This window comes from Mobula birostris, chromosome 11, assembly GCF_030028105.1.
Source record: "Mobula birostris isolate sMobBir1 chromosome 11, sMobBir1.hap1, whole genome shotgun sequence".
Taxonomy (NCBI): Eukaryota; Metazoa; Chordata; class Chondrichthyes; order Myliobatiformes; family Myliobatidae; genus Mobula; species Mobula birostris.
The window spans coordinates 15,721,077-15,744,404 of NC_092380.1; the positions used below are offsets into that span (position 1 = coordinate 15,721,077).

General features: G+C 46.9%; 1 protein-coding gene across 6 annotated transcripts in view; it reads right to left on the reverse strand.

Annotated features, from left to right (window-relative positions):
- Positions 1–23,328, reverse strand: part of LOC140204863 (TRIO and F-actin-binding protein-like) — a 301,234-nt gene that overhangs the window by 27,167 nt on the left and 250,739 nt on the right. For 4 of the 6 annotated variants that reach the window (XM_072271738.1, XM_072271737.1, XM_072271740.1 and 1 more), the window contains 5 exons: positions 22,777–22,866; positions 21,006–21,115; positions 14,516–14,554; positions 8,097–8,649; positions 141–281 (listed from right to left, as the gene is read on the reverse strand). In XM_072271738.1, coding sequence (XP_072127839.1) covers positions 141–281; positions 8,097–8,649; positions 14,516–14,554; positions 21,006–21,115; positions 22,777–22,866 — 933 coding nt within the window. The remainder of the gene's footprint in view (positions 1–140; positions 282–8,096; positions 8,650–14,515; positions 14,555–21,005; positions 21,116–22,776; positions 22,867–23,328) is intronic. The other 2 variants (XM_072271741.1, XM_072271739.1) reach the window with 2 other exon arrangements.

Consider the following 23,328-nt stretch of genomic DNA (forward strand, 5'->3'; position numbering starts at 1 on the left):
CACATTTTGCGCCGGGTTCAGCCGCAGGAGACGGGGAGAACACAGGTTCACAGGCGTGGACCGAATCTGGCCGTTACTGACCCCGCTGCAAGGTCTGCAAAGGGACACAGCCTTTCCCAGCTCGGTGGCGAGCCCCCTACCTGAGAGATGAAGCCTTTAGGAGCCGCCTGCTTTTTCAGGTCCTCGGATGAGTTTAGTTGCCCCTGCAGCTGAAAACTCTGCTCCCGGAAAGTTTCTAGCTCTTTTCTGGTTTCATCCAGCTGTTGATTTAGGGCGGAGATCTGAAATTTGAGGGAAAAGATAGCCTTCAAACCCTTGAAGAGAGATAGTAAACTGCTGAATTCTGATGAGGGCCCTGAAATGTCATCTGCTTATTCTCCTCTAGAGATGCCACTGAGCTCCTTCAGCTAGTTGTGTGCTCAACCTTACAGATCGTCCCTGGTTTACACAACACACCCGGCTCATGGATACCCCTACATATGAATGAAATCCCAAATGTTCACATGTACATTTGATCCCACAGATAGCCAGACTACATTGTTTCATGTCTCCCACCACTTTCAGTAATCAGTCTTTCTCATCGGTCTGATGCTCTTTTGATGCATTTCATTACAATACAGTGGAGGTGTTGTCACCAGAGTGGGGGTTCCCATCCGGGGGGTCCACGGCTTAAAAAGAACCCCTGCTGTCATAGAAACATAGAAAACCTACAGCACAATACAGGCCCTTCAGCCCACAGAGTAGTGCTGAACATGTCCCTACCTTAGAAATTCCTAGGCTTAACTCTAACCCTCTATTTCACTAAGCTCCATGTACTTTTCTAAAAGTGTCTTAAAAGACCCTATTGTATCCGCCTCCACCACTGTTGCTGGCAGCCCATTCCATGCACTCACCACTCTCTGAGTGAAAAAACTTACCCGTGACATCTCCTCTGTACCTACTCCCCAGCACCTTAAACCTGTGTCCTCTTGTGGCAACCATTTCAGCCCTGGGAAAAAGCCTCCGACTATTCACACGATCAATGCCTCTCATCATCTTATTAGACCTCTGTCAGGTCACCTCTCATCCTCCGTCGCTCCAAGGAGAAAAGGCCGAGTTCACTCAACCTATTATCAATAAGGCATGCTCCCCAATCCAGGCAACATCCTTGTAAATCTCCTCTGCACCCTCTCAAGTGATTGCTTTTCCTCATGTCTTTCTGACTTAACAAATTAAATCAACTTATCCACCTCTGTAGAAACAGAACCCATTCCTTACACGGGACTTGCCTGTATGGTTTTCTAGGACTTGTACAGACTTCCTAGCAGAATCTGAGAATCAATTTCAAAGTGAAAAGAAACCGAGGCAGGGGCTGAAAGGCAGGATCGGCATTCACCACAGCGAGCGGTGAAGGAGACTGAGGGCTGGAACAGCAGCCTTCTGCTTCCAAAGTTGTAGTTAAGGCACGGCAGCATAGTGGATAGCACAGCGCTTTACAGTACAGGTGACCCAGGTTCAATTCCCGCCACTGCCTGTAAGGAGTTTGTACCTTCTCCCTGTGACAGCAAGGGTTTCACAGTTTCACAACCAAGTTGTATCATCAGTTTGTCCCGTGATTAGGCCCGGATTACTGGGCAGTGTCTATTCTGCGATGTATCTCAATGAATGCATAAATAAATAAATAAGTGAAGTGAGGAACACAATGAATCCTTCCCAGTAGTTCACAACCCCACTAACACAGGAAATAGGAGCCATGCCTGTTGTTTATAACTGGCAGCATCTGAAGCTGGGTCAATTTTAGGATCACTACAGGAGGCTCGAACACAGTTGTCATCAATTTACTGGTCCCCACTGCATCACAGCAAAAATAAATTGGTTTTAATGTGCCAATATAGATTCATACAGCACAGAAACAAGTCCTTCAGCCCATCCCATGTGCTAATCTCATGTGCCTGCTTTGGGCCTATATCGCTCTAAACCTCATCCATCCACGTACCTGTCTGAAATTTCTTTTAAATGTCATTACTGTACCTGCCCCAACTCCTCGGGCAGTTCATTCCATACACATAGTACGCTCTATGGGAATGTTTTCCCTCAGATTCCTATTAAATCTCTCCCTTCTCACCTTGAACCTATGTCCATTATACTTTATACTTCATTGTCGCCAAACAATTGATACTAGAACAAACAATCATCATAGCGATAATTGATTCTGCGCTTCCCGCTCTCTGGATTACAAATCGATAGTAAATATTAAAAATTAAAATTATAAATCATAAATAGAAAATATAAAAATGGAAAGTAAGGTAGTACAAAAAAAAACCGAGATGCAGGTCCGGATATTTGGAGGGTATGGCCCAGATCCAGGTCATTATTCCTTCATTCCCCAGCCCTGGCAAAAAGACTGAGTTCGTTCACCCTATCTATGCCCCTCATGATTTTATATACCTCTATAAGATCACCCCTTAGTTTCGTAAACACCGAGTAATGAAGTCCTAGTCTGCCCAACCGCTCCTGTAATTTAATCACAAACAAGGGATAATCTGCAGATGCTGGAAATCCAGAGCAACACAGACAAAATGCTGGAGGAATTCAGCAGGCCAGGCAGCATCCATGGAAAAAAGTACAGCGGACATTTCGGGCCGAGACCCTTCAGCAGGACTGGAGAGAAAAAAGCTGAGAAGCAGAATTGGTGGAGGGAGGGGATGGAGATAGGTTTCACCTATCACCTTGTGTTTCTCTCTTCCCCTCCTCCCATCTTTTAAATCTAATCCTCAGCCTTTTCTCGCCAGTCCTGCCGAAGGGTTTCGGCCTGAAATGCCGGCTGTACACTTTTCTTTGGACTATGGAAGGAAACCAAAGCCCCTGGAGGAAACCATATAGTCACAGGGAGAACATACAAACTCCTTGTGGGCAGCGGCGGGAATTGAACCCCTGGTCACTGGTACTGCACAGCGCTGCACTAACCACTACGCTACTGAGTGAGGTCGTGTGCATGCGTTCATTGGGAGTACGCATTATAGGGGCCATTAGAGAAGAAAAGGGTGTTGAACGACAGTTGGAATCAGATGGGGGGGTGTGTGGAGGTGGGGGCATCATACACTCAGTGGCCATTTTATTAGTTACCAGACCGCCTGCTCATTAATGCAAATATCTAATCAGCCAATCACGTGGCAGCAACTCAATGAATAAAAGCATGCAGGCAAGATCAAGAGATTCAGTTATTGTTGAGACCAAACATCAGAATGGGGAAGAGATGTAATCTAAGTGACTTTGACTGTGGAATGATTATTGGTCCCAGATGGGATGGTCTGAGCATCTCAGAAACTGCTGATCCTCTGGGCTTTCTCGCGCACAAGTCTTTAGAGTTTATAGAGAATGGTGTGAAAAAACACAAAAAAAAGTGAGCGGCAGTTCTGTGGGTAAGAATGCCTTGTTAATGTGAGAGGTCGGGGGGAATGGCCAGACTGGCTCAAGCTGACGGGAAGGTGACAGTAACTCAGATAATCACACATATCAACAGTGGTGTGCGGAAGAGCATCTCCGAACACACATCGAACCTTGAAGTGGATGGGCTACAGCAACAGAAGATCATGAGCATGCAGAAATACACTCAGGATTATGTATCTCCTGTGTCTAGTAAAGTGGCTACTGAGTGTGGAGTCAAAGAGCACAGGAATGATCCATTTGACCAAACACACGGCAGCATCTGGCCAATATCCCTCTAAACCCTTCCAATCCATCTACCCATCCAATTAATTTTTAAAAGTACTTCAAGTGAAAATCAAAACAACATTGTCTTTCATATAACACACATCAAAGTTGCTGGTGAACGCAGCAGGCCAGGCAGCATCTGTAGCAAGAGGTGCAGTCGACGTTTCAGGCCGAAACCCTTCGTCAGGACTAACTGAAGGAAGCTTCCTTCAGTTAGTCCTGACGAAGGGTCTTGGCCTGAAATGTCAACTGCACCTCTTCCTACAGATGCTGCCTGGCCTGCTGCGTTCACCAGCAACTTTGATGTGTGTTGCTTGAATTTCCAGCATCTGCAGAATTCCTCATGTTTGCAAAGTTCGGTCATTTGTGGGGCATGGCGGAGTGAGTCTGTGACCTCCTGAATGCACGCACTCTTATTCTCCCTCCATTGGGAGACGGAATCAAAACCCCCACTCCCTCTGAGGAGGTATTTTCTTCACAGTGTGAGGCCAGAGACAAGGTGAAGGGGAAAGGATTTAAAAGGGATTGGAGGGGCAACTTTTTTCGTGCAGTGCGTAGTGTGTACATGGAATGAGCTGCCAGGGAAAGTGCTTCAAGCAGGTGCTAAAAGACATTTGAATAAGTACGTGGATAGGAAAGATTTAGATGGATATGTACAAGTGGGGCTAAGGAACCTTGATTGGCATGGGTGAGATGGGCCAAAGGGCCTGTTTTTGTGCTGTATCACTCTGATTCCTGACTCAACTGTCTTTTTTGGATGGACATAAGAGAGATTCCACAGCTCCACCTGAAGGACAGGCATCTCCCCCAGTAGCCTGGTCAATATCTCTTCCTCAACTTTAATCACCAAACGGCCTGGTCATTCACCACTCTGTTCAGTGCAGTGCGCTGGGCCGTATTTCCCACCTTCTGACTTCTTTCACAGCTTAAAGCAGCAGAGAAAGTAAAGCAGTGAGGTTCAGAGAGGGATTGGATTAACACAGTTAACATTTCTGTGTGAAGGCCCTTCCTTACAATTGTGATCAGTTCTGATGAAAAGGGGTAAGTGTTCTATCTGTTTCTCTTCCAATACATGCGACTTGATCTGCTGAATGTTTCCAGCATTTTCTATTTTCATTTAGGTTTCCAGAATCTCCTGTTTTTTTAATGATTTTCACTTAAGTTGTGTGTTCATTCAATCATTACATGCCGTATCATATGACATGAACGATCATGGTCTTGACCACAATTGTTCTTGGCATATTTTTCGACAGAAGTGGTATACCATTGCCTTTTTCTGGACAGTGTCTTTACAAGATAGGTGACCCCAGCCATTATCAATACTCTTCAGAGATTATCTGCCTGGCATCAGAGGTTGCATAACCAGGTCTTGTGATGCGCCGGCTGTTCATATGACCATCCACCACCTGTTTCCATGGTTTCATGGTTCAGCAGGTGCTACACCTTGTCCAAGGGTGATCTCCAGGTCTTGTGATGCGCTGGCTGTTCATATGACCATCCACCACCTGCTTCCATGGTTTCATGTGACCCTGATCGGGGTGGGGGGGAGTTCAGCAGGTGCTACACCTTGTCCAAGGGTGATCTCCAGGCTAGCCAAGGGAAGGAGTGCCTTACACCTCCTTTGGTAGAAATGTATCTCCACCCTGGCACCCGATTAAGTTAACTAGATAGCTCCAACACTGGTACCTGTGTGCCTGCGAGAGGAAGCAGCTAGATGCCACATCCCAAGGTAAAGAGGGAAAAAATATCTGAGATTAATAAAACTTGGTCAGTGTAATTTGTTGTTTGTTGAAAGCCAGAGTGAGGATGTGGGAGTGAAGGGAGAAATATGGAGATGCATTTCAGGGAAGGCTGCAGATTTAGATTTATTTATCACATGTGTATTGAAGTGTGAAATATGTCATTTAGGTTAACAACCAACACACCCAAGGGTGTGCTGGAGGCAGCCTGCAAGTGTCATTACACATTCTAGTGCCAACACAGTGTGCCCGCAATGCTCAGTAGAATGACATAGAACACAGCAAAACAGAACCAACTGTACGAAGCAACAACAGTGAAGCAAGCCCCATTCCTCCTGTGCACATACACAGCCCCCAATCCCACTACAGGCTGTGCTTTACAGACCCCAGCAGACCCCTGGGTTCAAGGAGGGCAGCAATTGAAGAATGCACCAAGATCAAGCAGAAAACGCAGGAGACACTCAGCAGCATCTGTGGAGTGAGAATCTGTGCTAATTCTTTAGGGTAGGGCAATGATCTTTCATCAGAACTGGAAAACATTTACCATGTAGTCAGGAAGAAGGTCTGTGATGAAACAAGATGGCAGAAAGGAGAACGTAATAATCAGAATCAGGTTTATTGTTACTGACTAACATGGGAGTGAAATTTGTTTTGCAGCAAGAGGTCAGTGCAAAGTCATAAAATTACAAAATAATTGTTTAAAAATAGGAATAATACTGGAGTGATATTTTGGGTGAAATGGAAAAGATTCTGAAGATGGAACTTGAACTGGACCCAGCGTCTTTTCTCTTAGGCTTACCCAGCGGTCGTATTATTAATGCACGTCAGAAAAAACTTTTTAAACCTCCTGACTTTTTGTACGAGGAAGAACATTTTACTTTGTTAGATATCCGATAAGGCCTCGACTTTTTGATAGGCGTAAATTAATCATGGAACACATTCCTTTGGACTTTTTGACATGTATGGTGCACAGTGAAACAAATAGTTTTCATAAAACATGGCAACTTTTTTTGCAGTATGTAGATGTAAACTTATCTGCTAAACTGATAAGGGCTTTTGTATAGGATGTTGTGGTGATGTCTATATTTTGATGGTAGTGTTCTGATAGCTGATATCTGTGAGGGGAAGAAATGTAAATGTAAGTGTATCTGGAAATTGAAAGTTTCGTTATGCTGAGCCAAAAAAAAATTTAAAAAAGGAATAATGGGGTGGTGTTCATGGATTCATTGAATGTTCAGAAATCTGATGGTGATGGGGAAGAAGCTGTTCCTAATGCACTGAGTGTGGGTCTTCAAAGTCTTGTACCTTGGCCCTGACTGAGGTACTGAGAGGAGGGCATGTCGTGGATGGTGAGGGTCCTTTATGATGGATGTCACCTTCTAGAGCTGCCACCTCTTGAAGATGTCCTCGATGGTGGAGAATGCTGTGGCGGCGGTGGAGCTGGAGGAGTCTACAACACTCGGCAGCCTCTTGCGTTCCTGTGCATTGGCGGCTCCAAAGCAGGCCTTGATGCAACCAGTCAGAATGCTCTCCACTGTACATCCACAGAAATTTGCAAGAGTCTTTGGTGACACACCAGATCTCCTCAAACTCCCAATGAAGTAGAGCCTTCTTTGTGATTGCATCAATGTGTTGTGCCCAGGGTAGATCCTCCAAGATGCTGATGCCCAGGAACTTGAAGATGCTCGCCCTTTCCACCATTAACCCCTCAATGAGGATGGGTGTGTGTGTTCTCCCAACCTCCCCTCCCTGAAGCCCACAATCCGTTCCTTGGTCTTGCTGACACTGAGTGCGAGGTTGTTACTGTGTCACCACTCAACCAGCCGACCTACCTCAGCCCTGCACACCGCCTCATCGCCGTCTGAGCATCTGCCAACAATAGTGATGTCATCGGCAGCTTTACAGATTGTGTTTGATTTGTGCCAAGACACGCAGCCATAAGTGTAGAGAGAGTAGAGCAGTGGGCTAAAGCACACATCTTTGAGGTGTACCTGTGTAGATTCTCAGCGAGGAGGTGTTATTAAACGTCCACACTGACTGTGGTCTCCTGAAAATGAAGTTGAGGATCCAGTTGCAGACGGAAGAACAGAGGCCCAGGTTTTGAGGCTTGGTGATTAATACTGAGGAAACATCATAGAGTCATAGAGTACAGAAACAGGCCCTTCCGCCCAACTTGTCCATGCTGACCAAGTTACCTAATAGCACATGTTATCTATTATCATTGAATCCGTCTACACTTCCCACTGCCTTGGGAAAGAAGCCAGCGTAATCCCACCCCAGACATTCTCTCTTCTCTGCCGCCCACCCTCTCCATCAGGCAGAAGACACAAAAGCTTGAAAACACACTCCACCAGGTTCATGGGCAGCTCCCTAATGCCCTTGTATGTTAAGGATGAACTCTTTACCCCTCCAACTGCCTTGCTGAGTGCTTGCATCTTATTTGTCTACCTGTATTGCAACTTTCCGTAACTGTAGCAACATAGTCTACATTCTGTTACTGGTCCTGTGTTGTTTGGAACGATCTGTATGGGTGCCAGGTAAAACAAAAAGTTTCACTGTATATTGGTTCATGTGACAGTAAGAAGCTAACAGACATTGATCAGGTGGAGGAGACTGGGGCCAAGGACAAACAGCGACACAGAAAATTGGGTCTAATTCTCCTACCTCTTTCTCCAGCCGCTCCGTGGTCGCCGAGGTGCCGCTGTCGTTCTGGCTGGAGGGGGAAGGCCGCATGCAGACAAGGGGGACCTGCTTGTGGTCCCGCAGAGGAATGCGCTCCAGTTCCTGCCACTTCACCTCAATGTCCTTGCTGAGGGCCTCGGGGATGTGGATGGGCTCGAAGCTCCAGTCCGTCCCCTTCCTCGGGCTGTCGCTGGGGGCCGTGGACTCGAACCACCTGCTCCGCTCGGTGATCCGCTGCGCATGGTCGCGCTGCAGCTCATCCGCCCTGGCTGAGTCCTGTCCGCGCAGCAGCGCGGGCTCTGGGATGCGTGTACTGGCCGGCGTGGGATCCTGCACGCGCGAGTCCGCAGGCTCTGGTGCGCACGGCTGCTGCACGGGCTCCAGCTCCACGCAGTCGTGCGCGGGTAGACGCTGCTCATGGCCATCTGCCCTGCGGCTCCCCCACGTCCTATCTGCAGATGCCGCCTCCTGTCTCCCTGTGGTCCTCCTGGTGATCACGTCACGGAAAGTGTTTTCCTTATTGCTGTCTGTTAAACTACAAACAAAACGTGAGATCGTTACTGCCAGTTCCTGCCCAACAATCTGCAGACAACAGCAAATCGTGCTGGTGACGCACTTCTAACTTGGACATTTTGCAAACCCAGCGACTCCTGGCCCTTGAACCACAGAGGAAGATGTGTCACGGGAAGGTCAGTTGTGATTAAAGGGGAGGGTGAGAATCACAGTGTCGCACAGCACAGAAGCCAGCCTATTGGTCCAACTAGCCCACGCCATGCAAGATTCCCATCTAAGCAACTCTCATTTGACTGTGTTTTGTCCAACTCCCTCTAAAACCGGGGATCCCAACCTGGGTTCCATGGACCCTCGGTTAATGGTAGGTGTCCATGGCCTAAAAAACCTTGGGAACCCATGAACATATACTGCTCAAAAACCCTTTTAAATACCTCAATCACCTCCTCTAGCAGCTCGCTGCATTCACCCTCTGGGTGAAGAAATTGCCCCCAAGGTTCCTATTATAAACGTTTGTAAATCTCTTCCCTCTCACCCTGGACCTTTTATGCTCTGGTTCTTTGACTAGAAGTACACTTGGTGCAGGGTTCAGGTACTGCAGCTGGGATGCTCTCCAGCCTTTGCAGAGCCTCAAGTCACTCCTCGTTACCACCGTGAGTGAATCCACTTGACTGAAGGCTGGCTTCTGCAGTGATACTGATCACTGAGACGACAGTGACCAAGAAGAGGGGCAGCAGGGGCAAGAGAGCTCCACCACCAGCTCACACACCAGGCTGAGTGACAAACAGATCCTTCACTGTCCCTGGGTCCAAACCTTACTCACTTCCCTTAAACACAGAAACAATGCTAAAAACTCCAGAGTAAGACCACACACACACACACACACACACACACACACACACAATGCCAGAGGAACTCAGTAGGTCAGGCAGCATCTACGGAAAGGAATAAAAAGTCAATGCTTTGGGCCAAGACCCTTCTCTCCTCTTCACCCAAAAACACTGCAGCGGTTCACAAAAGCGTCTCATCAGCACTTTGTTAAAGGCTTTTTAGGGTCTCTCCTCTCCTGTCAGGTTCCATCAGAACGAGGGGTCACAGTTTGAGGATAGAGGGGAAGCCTTTTAGGACTGAGATTAGGAAAAACTTCTTCACACAGAGAGTGGTGAATCTGTGGAATTCTCTGCCACAGGAAACAGTTGAGGCCAGTTCATTGGCTATATTTAAGAGGGAGTTAGATATGGCCCTTGTGGCTACGGGGGTCAGGGGGTATGGAGGGAAGGCTGGGGCGGTGTTCTGAGTTGGATGATCAGCCATGATCATAATAAATGGCGATGCAGGCTCGAAGGGCCAAATGGCCTACTCCTGCACCTATTTTCTATGTTTCTATGTTTCTATCATCTGCAGCCCCTTGTTGCCTCCCGGCCTCTGTCACCTTCCCTCACCCTAATCTGACTCCACCTGTCAATCAGCTGGATCCACCTATCGCTTGCCAGCTCTTGCCGCCCACCCCTTCCCCTCACCTCTTCGTCCTGCCCATCTCTCCTCTTTCAGCCGAGGTACAAAGTCTCAACCTGAACCGTCAACAGACCATTTCCCTCCACAGATGCTGCCTGAACCTCTGAGTTCCTTCAGCAGTTTGTATTTCTCATATGCATAATCAGGGATGAGTATTGAATGTCAGGGAACCCTGGCTATTTGGGACAGTACGTCATGGGCAGATATTTCGAGTGGCTGAAATTGAGTGATGCTGCACATGGTCCACTGCCATACCAGTTCTTTTGTATTTGCTGATCAGTGATAAGGCCTTGGTCTGGAGGGAGCTGTGTTGGGGACTGTCACTGACAGAATGGGAGATACTGTTAATTCTTTAGAAAAGCAGAGGAAACTGTACAAGACGCTGATAAGATAATTGCTTGAAAATGATAGCATATGCAATTCAGTGTCAGTGTAGGAAAGCTGATAACGTTTTGGTAAATAATTAAATTTACTTGAAATAATTAGTCAGCACTGGAAGTAGACTCAGAAGATTCAGGGTAGGGGCAGATTCAGGCCACTCGCAGCTGCCTCCTGGGGCACACGGCTACTTAGCAGTTTGAGAAACCACATAAATCTTTAATGAAACTTCAGATGGGGTCTCGTGGGCCTCATAATGTGGGAACCACATCTGGGCGTCAGAGAGAGCTCACAGTGCCGATTTTACTAAAGGCTCCTTATGTGAGAAAATACAATACCGAGACTTTCGAACAGGGGTTCCCAACCTTTTTTATGCCATGGACCATTACCACTAAGCAAGGGGTCTGTGGACCCCTGGTTTAGAACAATTTTAAGTTTGGATGGAAACACTGGTTACCTAGCAATGGAGAATCTAGAATGAGAGGGAAGACATCAAAAAGAAAAACATTGGTGCAGCTGGAAGAGCCGCTGCCTCACTCTTCAAGAGAGCCAGGTTCCATCCTGACCTTGGGCTCTGTCTGTGTGGAGTTTGCACACTTTCCCTGTGACCACGTGGATCTCCTCTGGGAGCTCCAGCTTCCTCCCACATCTCAAGAACTAGTAGGTCAGTAGGCCGCTGTAAATTGCACCAGGTGCATGGGTGAGGGGTAGAAACTCTGGGGGGGGGGTAGGTCAGAGGAGTGTGGAGAGAATAAATGAGATCAGAGTAGAATGAACATAAATGGTTGGAATGGACCCAATGGCCTGTGTGACTCTGGAAGATACTTTCATCAGAGAGCCACACATTTAACACATTGAGATACGTTGCCAAAGCTGAAACCCAGCGAGAGACACAGGATTTAGCACAAAGGTTGCAGGAGCCGGCTGAGCTCATCCATATTCCATTTCCTGGACTCTCTGACGGTGGTGTCTGAAAAGAGGATGCTGTCCAAGTTGCATGTCATCTTGGACAATGACTCCCATCCACTACATAATGGACTGGTTGGGCACAGCCAGAGACTCATTCCACCGAGATGCAACACAGAGTGTCATAGGAAGTCATTCCAGCCTGTGGCCATCAAACTTTACAACTCCTCCCTTGGAGGGTCAGACATCCTGAGCCAATAGGCTGGTCCTGGACTTATTTCCTGGCATAATTTACATATTACTATTTAACTATTTATGGTTTTATTACTATTTAATTATTTATGGTGCAACTGTAACGAAAACCATTTTCCCCCGGGATCACGAGGAATTCTGCAGATGCTGGAAATTCAAGCAACACACATCAGAGTTGCTGGTGAACGCAGCAGGCCAGGCAGCATCTCTAGGAAGAGAGACAGTCGACTTTTCGGGCCGAGACCCTTCATCAGGGATCAATAAAGTATGACTATGACTATGACTATTTGCTCCGCAGGATGTAGGTGCCCACTGGCAAAGCCTTGCCTCGCACTGGACAGCTGTCACCGTGATGCCCACTGAGTTCAGGTTTGCCCCTCTTACCCCACTTCTGGGGATCTTGGTCCGTGCTTGGACCAAGGCTGCAATGAGATCTGGAGATGAACGGCGCTGGGGCTGAGCATCTCACCTCTCGGCTCTCTGCTTCAATGCAGGGTGCCGTCTGCAGGAAGCTCCATCGAGGTTAAGGATTAAATTGGAGGAAGCAAAAGGAGAAATTTGGAACAGACTGGGAAACGCGAGGAGGATCCGCTCAAGCAATACAGGTTAGGCGTCATCACAGGGTCAAAATGCAGAGACGGCAGAGCGTGGAGGAGGTCAAATCTGGGATCACAGGGAATGAACTGGGGAGTGTAGCTGTGATTAAGATTGGTGTGGGCTATAGATCTGTTACCATGCCTGAATGGTAGTTCCATACAGAGATTTTGGCAGGGAGAAGCTCCCTGCAGGGGATGGTTTCAAGTCCGAGTGTTGAGAGGGCGCACAGGTACCACACTCTGCTCCGTCAGTCTCCGGACAATGACCAACAAGGAGCTCAGCCCCTGTAACAGACACGACGCTGCGGGATTCACAGACAAGGCACACAGTGTTCTCCCGCGTCATCACCCTGAGAAACATCAGCTATGGGATTCGCGGACAAGGCACACAGTGTCCTCCCGTGTCATCACCCTGAGGAACGTCAAGCTGCCAGCAGATTACTTCCGCCACTGAGGAAGCTCCTTCCAGTCGGGCATTAGTGAGCGAGCAGCGGCAGGACCAGCGTCTCCAATAACAGGGTGAAGTGCATCATTGCCTTCCTGCCCAAGGAGGAAGTCTGCATCCTCTCACTCCCTCCCTGTTAAGGAATTTGTCAATTTCCTGCCTTGGAGTTCCTGCTCAAGGCCAGGCACTTGAACTCATTTTACCTTTTAGGCTTTGGGGAAGGGGTTGGAACTTCTGACTCCTCGTCCCTGGCCACTGTATACACAGCTGTGAGCTCATTAACTGTGCAAAGAGCAGGCTGGCCACCTACCCTCTCTCCTCATGGAAAACACTCTGTGTCGCACCTGAGGGCGTACAGCAAGCCTTCAGTGAGAGTGTTGCTTTAGAGAAGGACGTAACTAATTGTTTGCAAGAGGGGGCGAGGGGACTAGGGGACCTCCCTAGTACTTCCCTTCTGACTAGGGAAGGATCACGCACTTTAAACATCCACCATACAGTATAAGAAACAAATACGTTAGTGGGATTGCCACTCAACACAAATATTGCTCACCTCTGCTGTACAGCTCAGTTGATAGCACGCTGACTTGAGTCAAACAATCGTGGGCTCATTCCCCACATTCGAGACAGAGGCACAGAATCCAGATGGCCATTCCCTCCTCTAATAGACCCTCCTGCCCACCACTGCCCTACTCGCATATGCCCTACCCCCTTCCCCACCTCTCATATTCTTACAGGCCTATCCACTCTCTCATTGTCCTACTGGGCTTGTATATTCACCCCCCCCCGCCCACCAACACACTCTGCTTTAAGAGTTGCAGCAAGCCACCAAGTTTCTTAATCCGACTTTAGATAATCTGTTAATCCGTTGCCTCTGGAAAACTGCGAGCAAGTCTGCCTGACATGGAGCCCACTTTCGCCAGCAAGCATGCTCGGCTTCCGACACTCTGGCCACCTGATCGCCCGGTGGTGCGGCTGTTGGAGCTGCTGCCTCGCAGTATCGGTAACCTGGGTTTGATCCTGACCTCCGGTGCTGTCTGTGTGGAGTTTGCATGCTCTCCCTGTGAAAGGTCAATGGGTAGAGTGGTCTCAGGTTGCCCAGAGCAACCAGACTCTATTGCCCATAACTGGGGGTGGGGGGGGGGGGAGGGAGCAGGGAGTGCTATTGCCACACAAATTGCCCAGTGCTATCTGTGCGGAGTTTGCATGATCTTCCTGTGACCATGTGGGCTTCATTCAGGTTCCTCCCATACCCCAAAAATGTGCAGATTAGGAGGCTAACCGGCCAGTGAAAACCGCCCCAAGTATGTAGGTGGCTAATAGAATCTAGGGGGACGTGCAGCGTGAATAAGGCCAGTTGGTGTAACAGGAGCTCAGTAGTTAGTGTGGGCCTGATGGGCCGAGTGGCCTACTATCTCACCGAGACTCCATGACCTGAATTAGTGGGTGGGGCAGCTCTGTGCAAGAGCTTTACCAGCAGCCCGGCTGTAACCCTGACCACATGGAGTCTGCCTCTGTCCACCGGACTACTGGAATGGCTACTGACCACAGCGGGGTAGGACACCCTCCAAGACCAACTGACCGATCACAGGCTCACTCCTTGTTGGGCGACAAGGTCAAGAAGTCAGAGGGAGAAGGAACTAGGGGTTCATCACAGTGGGGGCGCTTGGAGGGAGACTCGAGAGGTGGCGTCAGAGATCACCAGTCACCCAGTGCTTTGCACCCAGCCCAAAGGGCAGGCAGGGGTGATGTACAGGAGAGGGAGGGGGAACCGATAACAATTTAATACTGCGCATTCTAACCTGGCTTTTGAAGGTGGGGTTTTCATCCAACTGTTCCTCCTACACAACAGTAAGCAGAAGAGAAAAACAGAGCAGACATTAGAAATTTCAAACATAAATCAGCACAAACCATTTCAACACAACAGCAGCTACAGACAGAAGTCCACAGGGAAGTCTACAGAGAGATCTGTAGATGCTTGTCTGACATACACCAGTCTACAGGGTGCGGTGTGCAGTGACTGGTCTGAAACACAATAGTCTACGGGGAGCAGTGTGCAGGCAATGATCATGCAGAATGTTTACACAGGGTTTAAGAATGGGAAGCACTCTCTGGTTTGGGAGTAGAAGGAGATGCTTTTTTTTTTGCTAGTGGTACACTCAATGCAATAAGTATTTGAAGGCTGGTCCTGTGGTTCCAGATTTGTGGCTTGGAATGGTGACTTAAAAGCCCCAATTTACAGCAGAGATTGAGAGTGGAGGTAATGATCAGCTGTGGCACTGAGTAATTGTGAGCCCGGATGGCAGGATTAGGAAATTGACAGGATTAGGAAATTTGCAGGATTCAGAAGCTAGCAGGATTCGGAAATTTGCAGACACTGACTGTTCTCCATGCTTGGTTGCAGTCGGGGTCTTCACCTCCAATCTCTCCTGCATCATGCGTCAGACACTCTCAACACACAGAGAACGTGGTGAGGAGGAACTCTCTAGGCCAGATTTCAGTAATAACCCATGGCGCAGAGCAGGACATGCAAAGGGTTCGTGTAAAAGGGAACCCCGGTGAGACAAACAGCAAGGATCTCCAATCAGAGTCAGGTTTAATAACACAGGCTTATGGCGTGCAATTTGTTAACTTTACAAACACCAGTACAATCAAATACATGACAAATAAAAGGAGGGGTGATTTATAAGTTTGTGGCCTAAAGTAGAAGGAGTCAATTTTTTTTAGATTAGGAGGACACGCAGTCCTCTTTTATTGTTATTTAGTAATGCATGCATTAAGAAATGATAAAATATTATAACATATAGTTACAACAGTGCAACAATACCATAACTTGATGAAGAACAGGCCATGGCACAGTAAAAAAAAGTTCAAAGTCTCTCGAAAGTCCCACATCTCACGCAGACGGGAGAAGGAAAAAAACTCTCCCGGCCATGCCCGACCACAGTCCAACTCTGAGTTTTAGAAAACCTAGCACATTTATATTTCAACATAATCCCCTTCTACATGTACACACTTAGTCCAGCGGTCGTGGAGCATACAGATCCCTTCTTTGTGGAAGTGGTCCACAGCAGGGGTGATTGATAAGTTTGTGGCCTTAGGTAGAAGGAAATGAGTTATGCAGCTCTCGTTACATGCACGTGCAGTTCAACTCCGAGTGATTATGCAGAAAGTTTGAAATTAATAACTCATCTCTTTCTACCTTAGGCCACAAACTTATCAATCACTCCTGCTGTGGACCACCTCTGGAGGTCCAAGACACCGACTTCTACAAAGAAGGGATCTGTATGCTCCACGACCGCTGGACTAAGTGTGTAAATGTAGGAAAAATAAATGTGCTAGGTTTTCTAAAACTGACTTCTTCCACCTTAGGCCACGAACTTACCAATCACCCCTCGTACAGAGAACACAAAAAGCTGAGCTACATTAAGTATTTATCTGTCTATTAAGTGTTCATGCGTTCAATGCCCATTTAAATCGGATGGCAGAGGAAGGAAGCTGTTCCTAAATCACTGAATGTGTACCTTCAGGCTTCTGTACCTCCTTCCTGATAGCAACAATGAGAAGGGGGCATATCCTAGGTGGTGGGGATCCTTAATAATGGACACCGCCTTCCTAAGGCACCGCTCCTTGAAGATGTCTTGGATGCCATGGAGGCTGGTATTCATGATGGAGCTGGCTAATTTTACAAGTTTCTGCAACTTGTGGAGTAGTCCCCCCATGCCCCCATAGCAGACGATGATGCAGCCAGTCAGGATGTCTCCACGGTACATTTGTAGAAGTTTTCGAGCGTTTTAGTTGACAAACCAAATCTCAGCAAACTCCTAATGAAATACAGCAGCTGTCTTGCTTTCTTTATAGCTGCATCGATATATCACTGACCATATCCAACTCACAAAATGCAGTTAATGACCGAAAATAAAGTCCAGATGCTGGAAGTGTAGAAAATGGAAAATGTTGGCAACCCTCACAGGCAGAAAGAACATTGTGCATAGTAACTCAACAGGTGAGGCAGTACCTGTGGAGGGAGAAACAAATCACACGGCGGCTTTCTTAGAACTGGAACTCTGATGAAGGGTCATTAACCCGAAACGTTAATTCTGCTTCTCTTTCCGCAGATGCTGCCTGACCTGCTGAGTGTTTCCGAAACATTTTCTGTGCCTTTTTTTTCACTATTATGCAAAATGTCCTTTCTACCTGCGAGGTACAGTATAGACTGTCAGGAGGGAGCTGAATAGTAAACCGGGGCTCTTGGAGTTGGGAAAAGGAAGGGGAATCTAATGAGGCGGGGCAAGGGAATCAATAACGCAGTGAGATGCTATGTGCTGAGAGTAGGAATGTGAACCTACATGATTAACGGTTTGTACCACGATGATGAACATCAGAGAACATTACTGGGGGAAGCGGAAGCCACATCATGATAAAAGACAGACAGAGGTGCTGTTCAGAAAATAATAAATGCTACGAGCCAAATTAAAGAACAGGACATCGAGGATTCTAATGTTTAAGCTAAGACGGCATGGCAGGATAGTGGACAGCTCAACGGTTTACGATGCAGGCGGTGTGGGTTCAATTCCCACCACTGCCTGTAAAGAGTTTGTACGTTCACCCTGTGACAGCAAGGGTTTCCTCCCACAGTCCAAAGACGTACCAATTAGTTGGCATTGGGTCTTTTAAGAGCCTCCTGATCAGTACATTTTTCCGGTCTCAACTGGAGTTCTGGAGTGTGGACCAACCTGGTCCGGTCCTTGGCAACTGCCCCACACTGGTGCTCAATCTCACTCTCTCACCAAGTTTCAGTGATCCTACTGTGTTTCTTTCTATGTACTATGAATGCCCACAAGAACAGGAATTTCAGGGCTGTATGTGGTAACATATATGTACTTTGATATAAATTTACTTTGAACTTTGATCAGCTCACTGAAGAGAGATGGTATAAGGGTCAAACAGGCAGTGGAGATTTCATCGGCAAAACAAAGGGAGTTACACAAAGGATTCCTGTAGAATGTTTAAATACAAGGTTGGACAAGCCTGTCGTAATGGTAAAATGTAGAAAGTTACTTTGATTATGTTAGGACAGACAGGTTAGCTAATATCAGAAGGCAGTACATTTTCTGGTGTGAGTTTTCTGCAACTATATGTCCTTAAATCAAAGGAGATGGGCCATTTAAGATTTACTGATGAGGCAGACTTGGCTAACAGCCCAGTCGTGTATTGAACAGTAGTCATGATTGAACACAACTAACGTTCTAAAGAGAAGAGCATGAAATTGCCACTCAGTGTCTCAATTTGCGCAAAACTAACTTCAACGCAATGCCAAACTTCCATGGAAACCATGCAAAATCTGTTAATTGGTAGAACTAAAGACGATCAATAGGGAATGTGGACCAGTTAATACTCCCTCTTTCTCCTTGAGGATACAAACTGATTCACATTAACTACTGAACCAGTTCCTAGCCCCAAGGAGCAAGAGGTCCTGCTGTCGAAGGAAGCCTCACTCAAGTTTAGAGATGCAATGAACAAAAGGCGACTAGAAAGATATTACAAGTTATAGAAAGAGGGCATTGAAAAGAAACATGCTTGTGATATCCATATATTATAAAAGCACAAAGAAAGCAGGAATTTGCAGCACTTTGCAAGTGCTGTTGGAAACAAAAGCAGTTGGTGAAGATCATGGTTAGCTACTCAATATTACACCATGACTACCTCACTGTAAGTGCTGAGCTCAGGTAAGTTCAGTTGCACACTCTGGTTCGGTCTGGGCCACATTGGCACAGCTTTGTACTCTACTTCGTTTGGGCATTCACAGTGAAGCAGACGTGCCAGCCAATCCAGGTAATATAAAATCAAATACATAGAGCCAACAAAATCCATTGTGCAAAAAATACAGTGAAGAAAATAATGCGATTAAGAACTGGCACAACCAAGACCAGAGAGCTTTCACCTAAAGGCTCAAGGAAGGCAAGCACATGTATTACGACGCCTTGAGCTTCCAAACTCCTCCTGATTCAGGAAACACTCCTTTAGAATGGAAAACTGCATACTTCCTTACAAGGTACAACAGAGAAAGGCCAGTGGCTAGCCTAATGTTTGTACTCTTAGTTCCTGGATTCGAGATTTGTAGTTGGGTTATGGGAAGTTTGAGTGTGCCTTATGAGAATAGGTTGAGTGAACTTTGCCTTTTCTCCTTAGAGCAACAAAGGATGAGAGTTGACCTGATAGAGGTGTATAAGATGATAAAAGGCATTGATTGTGTGGATAACCAGAGGCTTCTTCCCAGGGCTGAAATGGCTAACACAAGGGGACATAGTTTTAAGGTGCTTGGAAGTAGGTACAATGGGGATGTCAAAGGTAAGTTTTCCACAGAGAGTGGTGGGTGCGTGGAATGTACTGCCAAGGAAGGTGGTAGAGGTGGATACAACAGGGTCTTTTAACAGACTCTTAGATAGGTACATGGAGCTTAGGAAAATAGAGGACTATGTGGTAGGGAAATTCTAAGCAGTTTCTAGAGTAGGTTATATGGTCGGCACAACATTGTGGGCCGAAGGGCCTGTAATGTGCTTTAGATTTCCATGTTCTATGTTAATAGCCATGTTATTATTATTACCTGTAAAAGTAAGTTGTACTGATGAATATGTAATGCCCTGGCTCACATCTTTACTGTTCTGCTGTAGGTATTTCACTTAGCAGTTCTGTAAGAGCAGAATGTTCTACTTTCAATCTGTTTGGGTTATTGTTGAAGATAAGGATGATGAGGGATACGTGCCATCCAATTAGGATGCCGGAACTGGGGGGAGGTTTTTTTGGGGTGAGGGACACTACGGTTGGTCTTGGGGCTTTTGTTCGGCAGGAGATGAAGAGAGAAGACACTGGGGAGAATCAGTCATAGGTTACGACCCGGTGGGAGACCCGTTTGTTCGAGATGGATTGCGAGTGACGTTCAGAAGGTGGTGTGTGCTTTCACGCAGACCAAGGGCCCAGAACAGGAGTGACTGAGAAGTTCAGGATGAGCTCCATCTTGTGCATATTTGACTGTTTAATTAAAATTTAATTAAAGATTCAATAAATATAATTCCTTTAATTGTATGCAGTGTGCTGTCTGATGTTTCGTGACATTAACGTCTAAGATACTTATATCAGGGGTTCCCAACATTTTTTAGGCCATAGACCCCTACCCTTAACCGAGGTTAGGGACCCCTGATTTATATGGATATTCTCAGGCACTTGCAAGTTCCCATTCAGAGACCGTTAACTAAAGTTAAAGTTCATGGAAGCGTTGGAAAGTTATCAGCCTGCCTGGGAAATGAACTGAGTGGCAAGAAACACAGTGCAGGACTAATGGTGAGGTGGGCGGACCCACTGGCAGGTCACAGCTAACTCACACAGATAGCATTGGTGCCACAGCTTACAACCAGATTTATAAATAACTCAGAACACACAAGTTCATGTACAAGTTTAACAATGACGTACAGATGGGTGATATTGTGAACCATTCAGCTGAAAACAATCCCTTGTAAAGAAACATCTGGACCATGTACTACCTTGAGATTCTTTTTGTCCTGTAAGTGCCTAAAAGAAAATAAACCTCAAGGTAGTACATTTATTATCAAAGTATTTTTATGTTACCATACATGACCTTGAAATTCATTTTCATGCAGGTATTTACAGGGAGAAAGGAATCTCAAGATGGTATATGATGACATATAGGTATTTTGATAAACGTGCTTGGAACTTCAAAAACATTAACAGAGTTAGCAAAGGAATTCAGTCCAGGTAAATGTAAACATGCTTGAGGGGGATGAACAAAATGAATTACTGAGGAATGTAATTTATTCTGGGACAGATCAATGACGGATGCGTGGAGTTAGCTCGCACACCAGCCACGATCTCACTGAACAAGCAAACTTGAGAGGCCAAATAGCTGTCTGTTCCTCACACCCCGGCTCACTACGTCTGGATTGCAATCTAAGGGATCCAAACGTCTTTGTCAACTACTCCCCCAAAAAATTCAAATTCCTTTAATGAGACTTCCAGCTCACTCAACTGCTCACCTTAGCTCATCCATTCCCTCTCACTCACCTACCAGAGTCCCCCTGTCCAACCACTGTATTCGCCCTCTCCCCACCCATCCTATTTCACCCCTGCCCATCCCCTTTACCCTCATGGTCAACCAGTACTGCCATATTCACACCCATCTCCAATGTCTCCACCAACCACTCCAGTTCCTCCTCCAGCCGAGTCCCGGCACTCTCCCTGCACACCCACTCACTCGCATCCTTCTAAGTAACTTACTTTGTCACATCGGGCGAAGAGTTTGGACGAACATTCTTCCTGAGAGCCTCGATCCAGTTTCTCCGAATCCCAGAGGTCATTGCCGACAGGGTGTACACCAGTTCCTTGGTCTAGGGGACAGATCGCCTTTTAGACAGTGGCAGCAAGACGGGGATCAGTTCTGCCACCTGGCCTACAGGTGGACAGTGAACACCAGCCCATCACTCCACTAGTGAAGTGATGGGTTCCACGTTGTCTACGATGGTGATATCACATCAATGTCAACCAGCATTTAAACGTTGCCTTTAATGTCACAACCAGGCTAAGGCTTTTCACTGGATTAATTCCTCCCCTGTTATTTTTTCAACACTGATCCAAATATGGAGGAAGGGGAACGAGGTGTGGGGGGGGAGTGAAGGCCTTTAAATTGGCCATTACTGAAAAGTGTTCGATAGATTGGGAAGATGGAGAGATTTAAGGGAGGGAGATCAGGACAATGGGCACAGTGGGAAATGATTGAAACTGGAGATGTGGGAGAGACCAGAACTGGTGCAACGCAGGTTGTGGAAACAGGACTGGAGGACATCTCAAAGTTTGGAAAGGTGAGTTACAGGAACGGTGAAGACTTTAACTTGTTCCTAACTTTCTGGTGGATGACACGGTCGTGTAACACCAGTGACCCAAGTTCAATTCCGCCGCTGTCCGTAAGGACAGCGATACATTCTCCCCATGACCACAGGGGTTTCCTCTGAATGTTCCGGTTTCCTACCGCGTATGGATCAATAGGCAAAGAGGCCTCATGGCTACAAGTGGGCGGTGTGGGCTCGATGGCTGAAAAGGCCCATTACCATGCTGTATCTCTAAATTTAAAAAAAAAGTTAACTATGAGAAGTGCCGGGGAGCACTCACGGGGGTGATGGAAAACGAGGCTTGGCACAGAGTCAGATAGGGAACACGGAGATGGGCGCGAGTGCAGGGTGGAAGGTCGAAGGTGACCACTGCAGTCGTTCAGCCGCTGGGTCAAACATCGTTACACCAGTGAATCAGCAGATGCGTGATAGGAAGCTCACCTTCCAAAGTTGTAACCAGCCGAATTCAGCTTTGGGGGACTACAAGAGAGCGTGGACAGAAGACAATGGCATAGACGTAGCGTCTAGGGATTTACGCTCACCTGTGTTTAGTAGTAAAGCAACGAGGAGCGAGGTCGAGACGCAAGTTTGAAATCTGATAGTGCGCCCAGGGAATATTGGTGAGGGGTCGCAGGGAAATGAGGAACATTTGGGGACCAAGAAGCATGTAGAGTTGGGAGTAGAAACTATTGCTAGTGATTCTCCAGCTACAATTCAATGTACAAGAATGAGAGCAGGTCCCATCCAGCTTTAGAGAAGGGAGACGTGGTCGATAGCATCCCGCATGCTGACCCCTGCTCCCAGTAACCCAGTAACTATTAGTCTTAAAACTTCCTTTGTGATTTCCAACTGTAGTTTTCATATGGGAAAGGTGAGAACATCCATGGAAACTGGATTACGAAGTGGAATCCAAGTGAACCCCGAGCCTACTTGAGTCAATTCTGTATGCAAACTGCACCTTTAATAAGGATACACAAGCCCCACAGATTAGACAACTAAAGCTTACTGTAAGTTTCAGGGACACTTCCTGGCTACAAGGCTGGTTGAGGATTGCACCTCCACCCTTAAGTTGATAGAATGCAACGAATGGGGGAGCCTGACACAGATTGAGAGATGGAAGTGGTTTGGTGGCGGGGGGGGGGGGGGAGGGTAAGCTTACTCACGTGAATCTGGAATCCATAGTTCCTTTGCACCTGGTACTCAGTGACGTTGCTGCAGTTCCGCAGGTCAATCTCTCCATCCAGGTCATTAGCCTGAGAGGAAAGGTGCAGAAGTTAGATGTGACAAGATACAGACAGAAACCTCTTCACCCTTCCAGTGTGACTACTCGTGCAACACACAGATCTATATAGAGCCCTTCAGCTTCCAAAATGTTCCAAACTTCAGAGAGGCAGTATTCAATAAAACTTCACACAAACCGTATATTGGGTGTTGCGTGCATGATGACATCTAGGTCAGTAACTAGGTTTTCAGGAGATGAGGAGAAAGGAAGAACTGGGAGGTTTGGTTTGGGAATTCAAGAGCTTAGGAACAGCCACCAAAACAGGCCTGATTACAATCAGATTCATGCAAGAGGTTTGAAGCAGAATGGTGTCAGAATCTCAACTTCAACCTTTCCTTTCCATGTACCCATCCTAATGTCCTGTTAACGTAATTGTCTCTGCCTCTACCACTTCCTCTGGCAGCGTGTCCCATAAACCCATCGGTGTGTGAAA